Below are 10961 nucleotides of genomic sequence, written 5' to 3' on the forward strand. Positions count from 1 at the left end.
GACTTCCCTAACAATGCTGACTAGTCTTAAGCCTTTATGAAGGTGGCTGAACATGAAAAATGCAATGTAGAGGGAGAAAACTTATCCACTTGTGTAAATAACTGTGTGGATGATATTAGGAGGGAACAAAGGGTCTAAACTGAAACCTGTTTTCAGGTCTAACTTTCATTTTTATTCACCCTTGCTATTTAATGATGACAGTAACTCTTCTCAGACTTGAGACTGTTTGGCTGGCTCACTACTGAGTAGGAGCAGTGCCTGCAGAGAGGACTGTGGCCAGTAAAAAACGAAAGCTTTAGGAAAAGCGCTACTCTGGTTAGAAACATTAGCTCTTTAATTACAAAAGAGAAACGTGGAAACATGCTTCTAGTGTTCTAATACAAAGATCAGTCTTAGCGTTTTGTATAAAGGCAGAGAGAGTCTCCCAAAATGTTTCTTCCAAAGTTCTGACTCCTTTCAAGTTTGTTTAAGCTCCAGAAAATGCAGCAGAAAGATGTAGGTTTCTTGGCATTGGTGTTAATTTTCTTAATCTTTTTGTTGCTGTTTTAAAGGTCTTTTAAACTTTCATGTAAAAATAAAGCTATGCACAAGGGGACATGAACAGTGCTCCAGCTGCCGAATCTTCTTCCAGGTTCCTTGGCACTGAGAGTTGCCAACTGCTTCCCAGTGTAAGATTTTACCTCTGAAATGAGACAATAAATGAGGAATTAAACACTGAAGATTGTATATTTCATGTTACTAGGTTGTGTTGCATAACAGGTCAGAGGATTAGATTTACTTAATAATGTAAGACTTTAATTAGCTCATGTAGCTCTTAAAATGCTTTCTGGAGCAGACACTATATTCCTAAGTGTATACAGGATGGCAGATTGAGTAGCTGGTTGTACAGGTAAGACGTAGTATGCATATTAATAAATGTATAGATCAAATAAAAGTCTGTTCCGAATATTAACTGTCTATATTTGAAATTACTGTTCTAGAAAGCAGGTGTATAGGTTTGAGAGGAGTACTAATCCACCACTGTTAAACTTCAAATCAGGTTTGGATTATGGCAGGAAGTACCTTTTTAAGTAAAAGTGCCTGTAGCTGTAAAAGGACCTCTTGCCCTACAGAAGTTGCATCATCTTTCCACAATAGTAAATAAAGCATTCAAAGCACTGAATTCTTATATTGAAATTATCTCCTGCTTTTATCTAGGTTTTAAAAGCAATTTCTGTGAGAACTGAAAGGGTAAATCTTCTGAGCTCTACAAGTGACATGAGCAGTTTCGTTTTTTAGGTATAATAAATGCAGCTTTTAATGAGATCTTGAAAAGTCTTAACTTCTGTACTGGGTTTTGCTACAGGAAAGTCAGAAAAATGGCTTTGTTTACCCATCTGCATTATGGCCATCTCCAGAACAACGATGTGTGTCAGTATTCATAGCTGGAGGCTGGCAAGCCACACACACAGTATGTCCTTCTCGTAGGTACTGCATCCATCGAGCGTATGGCCGATTCTCCAAAGCACAGTGGTGTGAAAGTGATTCTGTTTTAAATTCCACACAATATCTGCTCCGAAGGAAAAGTACTAAATTAGTTACGGACAAGCTAGGTATTCACTTTAAATGTATTTACATATCATACAGGTGGTACATGTGAAGTGCAAGTGAGACATCGTCATCGCTAAGAAGTCTATTTCTGACCCTAACCTAATTAATGTGTTCTTAAACTATTTCTCATTCCATGCCCCACTACAGTGCTTTATGTATAATCTCACTTTCTGGTTGCATTCTGTATTCTTAAATTATGTTGAAAAACAGATCTCAGTAACCCATATTTTTTCTTCTATGCTGCTAAATGAGAAAATGGCAAAGAGGCTTTAAGAATACCGATAGGCTTTGTTGTTCCAGGGAAAGTAGCATAGGACAAAGCAGTATGAGCATTACAGACCCAGTAACAGCCTAATTTAAACTTCATAACTATCTCTTCTGGTAACCAAACACATTTTTTTTTACTGCTGGTGTCAATTAATTTTAAAAAAAAGGTCTCTTGAGACCAATCACATTCAGCCCATTTTGTTTGTTCAGAGACCTACATCTAATTTCTCAGACTTACAGTTACGGATATATTTGGCTTTACTTGAGCATTATTTACTGTTCACTTTCAAAAGCAGCTGTCCTCAGATTTACCATGACACCAATGTCTAATTCAGGACAATTAGCAAGTAATAGAAAACAACATGCAAATGAACTGCAGGAGAGAAAAACAGTACAAGCTATAGCTTATTGTTTAATTATTGCAAATTTAATCACATTTTTCTCTGTAGCCAGCTATTTTCTATTTAACAAGATGACCCACATGCATATGATAACTAGATTACCCAGCTGCTTCTTTGTCTGAAGGCCAAAGAGAAGATGCTGCTCGTCGTTTTCTTTCTTTACCGTATTCAGAGGTAGTTATGAAAGCGGGGACTGAGGAAGAGAACAGTTACGGTAAGGCAGCAAGACACAGTTGAGTCATATTTCAGTTACTGTAACAGCGGGTGAATGAATCGGGAGCTTGTGGATGGTGATGCTCCCTGACTTCATTGAAAAAGTGGTAAAACGTTGGCAACATCAGACCTCAACCCTGTTCCCTACAGCTAAGCTCTCTCCTTATTCAGAAGAAATGTATGTAGAAATGCATGCCATGTAGTCTGAGGAAACAGGTTGTGCTGGAATCACACGGGGAGCTCTGCTTCCTGTTTCATATTGAATTTGTGTCCTAACATTGTACAGAGATAACTTGATACTTACTGAGGGGCTAAATCAAGAAACTGAAGGAATGCATCCAGCTTAGTTGTTTATTTAATAGAAATTAAGAAAAGACTGAGTCGGAAAAAATATAAGAATAGAATGAAGACCAATATGACAGTAGAATGTAAGGTTATAAATTGTATTTTTAATCACCTAGCTGCAGATAGATGCTTTTTTTTCTGTTCATTGACATCAGTAAAAGTTATGAAGGCCCAAATGGACACAATGTACAGGTAAATCAAAGCCAGAATACCGTGTTCATGGCCGCAGTCCTCTCCCTGGTAAGTCAGGTATTCCAGGCAGCCAGCCTTCTCCTCTAGAGGAGGACAAGGTTCCCCACCATTTTTAGGTTCCTGTTGTACATAGCGCCTACGTATTCGCAGATTGGGTTGACATTGTTCTGCACAGCCACTCCAATGACTCCACTCCCCCACAACACATGGAAGAGCTGCAAAGCAGTATTAAAACATTACTGTTAGTTGAGACTTCTGTTTTGTTTTAATTGCTCTCAAAAGCTTCAGTAATAAGACTGTGTGTGTTCTTTTCTTTCTTAAATACTTTTATTTGTAGGGTTTTAAATGCTTTTTAGGAGTTTGCATCTTCAAATTTAACACTCAAACCCGCCTCCAGTGCTTGGCTCCCTATTCCATCCCTTGTCCAGAAAGAAACACCTCCTCATGGAAACATTTCACTATAGCTGTGTGGTTTTTCTGTACCCTCTTCTGAAGCATACAGCATGATCCCCAAAGGATATCTAGACCAATGAGTGGTCTGACCTACCTTGGCAGTTCCTACACCACCATGTTTTGTTTAAGGGCTGGAACATAAAGTAGCAGAATTCAGCAAGCCTTTCAGCTGTCTTTATTCCCGTCATTGATTCTAATTCCTTTTCCTCAACCCTGAAATAAGTCCCACTGCCACAGCTTTGTTGCCCTGTTTTAACACAGGGCATCCTGCTCCACGGTCCTTGCTGCAAGGACAAATTTTGGTGACAATTGTGCTTTTGTTTAGTCTCAGAGCAATGCAGAGACATGTGTAGAGCTGTGTTTCTGTGTTCAGCTACTGATACAGATAGAGCTTTACAGCAATGCAGATATTTAAACATACTAAATAAAATGTGTAAAAACATAATTTTAAGGCCCTCTTTTGCTCATTCCCAACTATAGAATAGTTCATTGGATATTTGAATTTTAGTTCTCATGGATCATAAACTTCCTCTGAACTTGACCAAAACATTACAGGGAAAGTGCCATTATTTTGAAAGTAAACTTTGAATCATGAGAAACTGCATTTCCCTCAGGCAGAGCATCAATAGCACAGGTACCATATGCTTGTACCTTCGGTCTCTCCTAACCTAGCCTAGTACTCAGATGTGCAAAGAATTTCTCTGTTCATCTGTTAAATTCACATATATTAGGTAAGCTCATTGAAGGTCTTAGATGAAGACAGAAAAAAATGTGTTGTTTTGTATTCTGTGGTATTTCTCTGGCTACTGTTGAAACCTTTAGAGCAGTTATGGCCTTTGACACCTTTTTGATAAAAGAACATGCAGCTTTTAGGAAAAAAAACCTAAATCATCACATCATGTAGAGAAAGACCCCCTCGTTTCATGTTTGTCACTTTCCATAACCTTTCCAGGAGACATGAAAATGATAGACTAAGCATCTGTTAGATTCGCTATTGTCTTGAAACTCAGAAATGCTCAGATCTATCGTATCTGTTATCCACTAGCCATTTCTTTCCTTATTTTATTCTCTGCAATGCATCTAATAATGATGGCATGTTCCTTGTGGCTCTCATTTATATTAAGCATGGTAAGCATTTTTCCAATCTATACTTCTCCCTTCTCTTGCATTTCTCGTTTATATTCTGGCAAAGCCGTAGCTCTCTCTCTACCTTGCCAATATAAGCATGGACAATATGCCAGATACTTTCCAGGTGGCTACAAATAATCTACTCTGGAAGAAAAGGTTTTCCATCCTGATTCCCAGAATACAGAAACAGGTGATGGACACATTATTCCTAAGAAAGAAGCTACATAACACATAAGTCTTCACTTTATTTGTCCATTAACACAGTACACAACAGCAAAAAACACATAGCCATTTCACATCTTTCCCTGAAACCAAACTTTCCTTAGCCTCATCTCCAGGAACACCAAGTCTCTGGTTTGAAGACTCTGTGGCCTAACAATTTCACTTCTAGCAGTTAAAATGAATACTACAGCTCTTCAAAATGGTACTGAAGTGCTAACCCCTGAGGGACTGAATGAGGATGATCTCTGCATGCTTGCTGATGGAACAAACAAAACCCCTCCAATAAGGAACTTCAAGTCTACACAGCCTTGGCAAGCAGAGCAGTGAAAGAACTGGTAAGAAAAATGTCTTGCACATGTGCATCCATCAAGAGAAAGAATCCTTTGAGGCTAAGCAGTCATCTCCCTACATGAGTAGTCCTCAACCTGTGGCCTACGAGGACATTTAATCTGACCAGTGGTCCATTCCTAGTAGCCTCTTTTCCTGGAGATCACCAGGATAAGTGCTCTTTTCCTCTCACTGAGCACCTGTTCTGACCAAACTTGCCCACTTTTTGAGTGGCCTGACAGTGCCAGGCTGAGGATGCTCCATCCCACACCCCAAGGAACTCCATTGAAACAGAACCACAGAGCAGCCCTGGGCATTGCGCCACTGGTTGTCCATCCTGCTTAACCATTAGCCCTCTCTGGCATTTTCCTCTGCTTACAGATTAAAACCTCTCCAGACAGCTCCTGGGTATGATTTGTAGAACAGCACTGGAAAATAGCATGGAAAAAGCATATGGCTCCCTTTGCCATGTGCAGATACCTCACACTGCACCACCAGGCATTGCCCTCAGACACATCTAGGTACCCCAAGGCACATGGCACAGTCTCTGTGGCTGTGAAGGCACCACTCAATATTTTGCAGCACAACCCTCAGACATTTGTTTCAAGCATTTTGAACTAGAAAAAGAAGAAAACCAGTGATAGTAAAAATGTCTTAGACCACCCTGCCATGGGATAGCCAGGATAAGTGCTAAATGGACATCACGGTCTTCGCCACCTGCTGCAGGGCCAGAAAACAGGCCTTGGCCTCACTTTATTTAACAGTACAAGCATAGACTTCGATGCTTCATCACACTTCTTACTTCTACCTAGAGACCCAAAGGACAGTAAGTGTCGTCTAGCCCATTTCCCTTATCTGTTGACTCTCTTCCAAGTTGTCTGCATAAATCACCTGCAGAAGTAAGAAGTTCCACATAATTCTAATCCAATATTAGCACCTTGATATGCCAATAACATCAGGTCTAACACCACATTTTCCAGGCAGAAAATTCCCAAATGGACTGAGTAGCTATAAATAAACAAATAAACGATGACTTCATGTCTTACTGGAATTAAACCAAGCTGACGGTTAAATATTGGTCATCTGCAGCTATACATGGCAATTTTATGGTCATCAAGATTTAGAACAAGAAGTATGAATTGCCTTAGTCATGTGGAATAATAAGAATATTGGGTTGCTAGAATGGAATTTAGCCAGTGGGATAATAACATTGCTCTTGCAGTCAGTACCCAGCAACTATTAAGGGACAGTACATCAGTTTTGTGCCTCACTGGAAAGATGTCAAATCCACCAGCATGACAGAGAGTGAGTCCCAGAGCCAAGATAAAAGGAATGGTGCCATCTCTTGAAATACAAAAAGAAGTATCAGGGACCTGTAGCTACATCTTTATGGTCTCTGTCTATGCTACTATTGGTCCAGCTTAATTAACACAGTGAAGGTAAATGTTGATTCCTTGAAACAATGAAAAGGATGCAAGTCAAAGGAACCTGAAGGACAGGATTTGTGCTCAGGTACCTACCAAAACGTGGAAGCTAATGAGACACTTGGAAGTTCACAAATACAGAGAAAAATTACATTGCTATCCTATGAAACACAGCTTGAGTGGTCTGGATTTTTTCTTTATTCCCCATTTACAGCACTGTGAATCACAGATTTTTTTCTGAGTCACACTCTATTAATTTTTTTCCCATCTCTGGAAAAAAAAAAAGGATTACAGTATCTTCACTGAATCACTGCACAACATCTGTTGTAATGTATAAGGATTTTCTCAGAGTAGCCACTTCCATTCAAATGACGAGGTCATTCTTTTTTCAGGGTCTCTCATTGTACAGTACTTTCTATTTAAAATGCTCTCTATGTACAAAAATATTCTTTTTTTCGTTGTTAGAGCTATAAGGACATTTATTTTGAAAGACCCATAAGGAAATTCATTTAAAAACCCATGGACTTCTGCTGAGCCATCTATTTATAAAGTACCAGATGTAGTACAATTTTTAGGCGTGACAGGATTTAACCAGGGTGTTGGCAGCTTCAGAACAGCCTTCCTTTCTGTGGTTTCTACTATTTTGGAGCATTGTTTTTATATTGTTCCTAACACATTCCTTGATTACATATACTTGAGGATGTAGGCACTTTACATTTTCCCCAAGTAGTTCATCCTTTTAAATATTTGCAGTAGGATGAAACGTCATTGCAGCCAGTGCTGCAATAATGAGAGGCGAACAGGCTGATAAGCTGTAGCAAAAGAACATGTGATCACCTTTCTTCACATCTCTGTTTTAAAGTTTTGAACTCTACATCCAAAACAGCAGTTCGGAGTGAATTATGCCAATAAACACCCTTGGCATCATTAAACACATGGACAGAATTTAGAAACGCTCAATGGTGAGACCTCAACATCCAACAGGAACAAAAATGGTTTTATAATTTCTGGCCATATACAAACTCCCACTGGAACTATTTGGATTTTCTGTTTATACAAAACATAACTTACTGGCTGCTTGCAATAGAAAATATCTATCATTATTTGCCTTCAAAATAATGACCTCTTGTAATCAGTTTTGTAGTTCTGGGATGTATGAGTCCTAGGACCACCTCGCCAGGCTGTCAAAGTCCTGTCCTCCCATGCTACACCCGTGCAAAACGTCCTGCTCCTTTTGCTTGTGCTAGTGTTGGTGCTCACACAATTTCATCCAGAAATGGGCAATACAGAAAAGAGAAATAGGGTTTAGCTCCCTTAACTGGGACACTGGATACTGTCAAATTCCAGCTTTGGGGAAGGAAAGAGGGAGAGAGAGACTTCACTGGGACTTCATCTTTTTGCCTGGATCAGATGCAGGACAGAAACAGCACAAACACACCATGCCTTCTGAGGCAGCCACCACTGAGCCTGAGACGGAAAATACCGCCCCAATTAACAGTAAGTCATTGTCAGGTGCCAGAGGTCATGGCAAGAAAAGTGTCTAAACTCGCACTTCTTGAGCACAAGTTTCAGCTCCTTTTTGAACAGCACAGCATTTTTTATCAGATTACAGCTCCTTTTTAATGCTAGCACAACACACCTTTATTAACTCTCTCCTATTACACTCGACTGTTAAGTGTCATTTGATTTACTGAAAAGATGCAATATGCTGTGACTATATGACAAGCAAGCATCCCTACCAATTTTCCCGAACAAAAGATCAATATATTAAAAAATGCTAATTTTAAAGATGCTACCTTCTGTCAGACTTTGTGGTGCATACTTCTTTTCCCTTCTGTTATTCTGGAGAGACTGATTATTTAGCTGTCAGAGAACTGACTGCGTTACCCCTGGAGACCCGGGGTCAGAGTTCTGCTCTGCTGAGTCCGTCTGTGCAGCTTTACACCACCTAGGACAGGTTTACACCATCCGACAGCCATACTCCCCCTACCCAAACCAGGCAGACGCAAGCCAGCTTGGGTCCCAAAGCTATGGGGCTATGTCAGGATGGCGCTGAGCCTGCTAAATACGCCCCAGTTAGCCAGATTGCGTAGCGGAGACTCGAAGCTTTTTTGGCTGGAGGCTGGTGTGTGTCCAGCCAGCTGGGAAGAGAGGTGAGGCTGTCTGAGTGCTAGTGCTGCACCTGTAAAGGGAGGGCAGTGTCCTGCATCACAGATGGAGGAAGGGAGGACAAATTGCGATGACTGCAAAGGGTAGAAATACCATGGAAAGAGCGGGTGTAAATACCTACAAGGCTGCTGGGTCCAGCTTGGTAGAAGAAGCCACTTTCCCCTCCTTGCCACTGCTCCCCTGGCGTTCTCCCACAGCCTGCCAGAGCACCCTCTCCCTCCTTCCCCTACGCTCCTTTTGAAGTCCTTGCCCTCACGGTGGCTCCTTGCTGTCTCCTGCCCCTAGAAATGCAGACAAAACCTCACCTTAGGGCTTTCCTCAGTTATTTCATTTATATTTGTTTAACAAGACACCCACCCCTGGAAACATTCAAGGCCAGGTTGGATGAGACTCTGAGCAACCTGATCTGGTTGGAGATGTCCCTACTTCTTGCAGGGGTGTTGGACAAGATGGCCTTTAAGGTCCCTTCCAACCAAAAGTATTCCGTGATTCTATGAATCAGCTCTGAGGCACAGATGGTGCTAAATGAATCTCCCTATTGTCTCTGAAATCCCACATCTCCGCTGTACTCGATGTGCATTTGGGATGAGCGTGAGTGAAAAGTAAGTAACAGCACATTTTAGAGGGAAAAATAACTTCGGGCTGGCAAACCCCAGGCACTGTGCTACAGCTGATCCAGAAACCTTGCGAATGTCCAGTGTGGGAAAAGTCTCTCTTGCCACTCCTGTACCTGCTGCTGCCCTCACACAGCCACCCGCCATGGTCCCTCATGCCCCGAGGCTGGCAATACCGGGGAGAAATTCGGCCACGCAGAGCCCCCTCCCAGCTGAGACCTTTAACCGCACGCCCCATCTCCAAAACTCAGGAAAACTTCCAGCCCGCAAAGCACTGCCAAACAAGCTGAATGTCCCCGGGGGTGCGGGGGTGGGGGGCGACCCCTCTCAACCTGCACATACATCCCCACCCCCCCACCCCCCCCCCCGCCATCCCGGGGGGTACGGGCCAGGGGTCGGACGCACCTACCCGGACACGCCTGGCCGTGGTCGTGGCAGCAGTCCCCGGCTCTCCGGCATCCTCCGTCGCAGTAGCAGGTCCCGTAACCACCTCCCACCCTCCACCCCTCCCCGACGCAGGCAGCGTCCCGACCCTCGCAACATTTTCCCGAGCAGCTCCCCCCGGCCCCGCTCCCGGCCCACAACAGCCCCAGCCACAGCGCTCCCGATAGCCCCGCGCCGCCCATCACCGTGCCGCCCCGACGGGAGGCTGCCGTAACCGTTAAACAAGCTCCGGCAGCCACCGGTACCCGGCGGAGCGGGGCGGGATCGGCGGGAAAGGGGTGGGGGGGTGGCCGGCGCGGGCTCGCCAGGCCCTGCCCAGCCCGCCCTGCCCGTTTGGGCAGGGAGGGCCGGGCAGGGCCTGTTGGGACCGCGCCGGCCGCCCCCCTGCTCCTTGCCCCGGGCAGCGGCAAAGCTTCGAGGTGGAGGGGCGGAGGGGGGTTGAAAAAAGGGAGTTGGGGAGGGGGTGCGTGTCCCTGGGGGTGTCCCACGCGGGGATGTTCCCCACGGGACCCGCGTGGCAGTGACCCAGCCAGGGATGTCCCGCACGGGGATGACGCTCACAGCGATGTTGCGATAGGGCGAGGGGTAATGGTTTTAAAAGAGAAGGAAGCAGATTCAGACTGGACAGAAGGGAAGAAATTCTTAAGATGAGGAGGGTGGAACACTGGAACAGGTTGCCCAGAGAGGTGGTAGATGCCCCATCCCTGGAAACATTCAAGGCCAGGTTGGACGGGGCTCTGAGCAACCTGATCTGGTTGGAGATGTCCCTGCTTCTTGCAGAGGGGTTGAACTAGATGACGTTTAAAGATCCCTTCCAACCCAAACCATTCTATGTGCAGTACCGGCATGTCCTGCACTGCCATGTCCCACCCAGCCATGTCCCATGCAATGATGTCCCGCACAACAGTGACCCACAGAGCCATAAGTGCCCCACATTGCAGGGACCCGCACAGTGGTAACCCATGATGTCCCCCACAGCAGTGTCCACCACAGGGATGTCCCTCACAGCAACGTCCCACATGGTGATGGACCTCACAGCAATGTCCCTCACAGTGATGTCCCTCCCACACAATGATGCCCTGCACAGGAGTGTCACACAGCCATGTCCTGCACAGTGGAGGCCCTCACAGGACTGATCTGCTTGGCCGTGTCCCACCCAGCAGTGCCCTGCA

At 44.1% G+C, this 10961-nt stretch overlaps 1 protein-coding gene across 1 annotated transcript; it reads right to left on the bottom strand.

Annotated features, from left to right (window-relative positions):
- Window positions 1-316: 316 nt before the first annotated feature.
- On the bottom strand, window positions 317-9971 carry SBSPON (somatomedin B and thrombospondin type 1 domain containing). The gene is made up of 5 exons (XM_086742406.1): window positions 9755-9971; window positions 3029-3223; window positions 2361-2451; window positions 1373-1549; window positions 317-682 (listed from the first exon to the last, which is right to left on the bottom strand). Exons 1-5 carry the CDS (start codon window positions 9969-9971, stop codon window positions 565-567), a joined length of 798 nt encoding a protein of 265 aa, XP_086598532.1. The 3' UTR covers window positions 317-564.
- Window positions 9972-10961: the final 990 nt, after the last annotated feature.

Source organism: Chlamydotis macqueenii, chromosome 2 (genome assembly GCF_036417535.1).
Source record: "Chlamydotis macqueenii isolate bChlMac1 chromosome 2, bChlMac1.mat, whole genome shotgun sequence".
NCBI lineage: Eukaryota > Metazoa > Chordata > Aves > Otidiformes > Otididae > Chlamydotis > Chlamydotis macqueenii.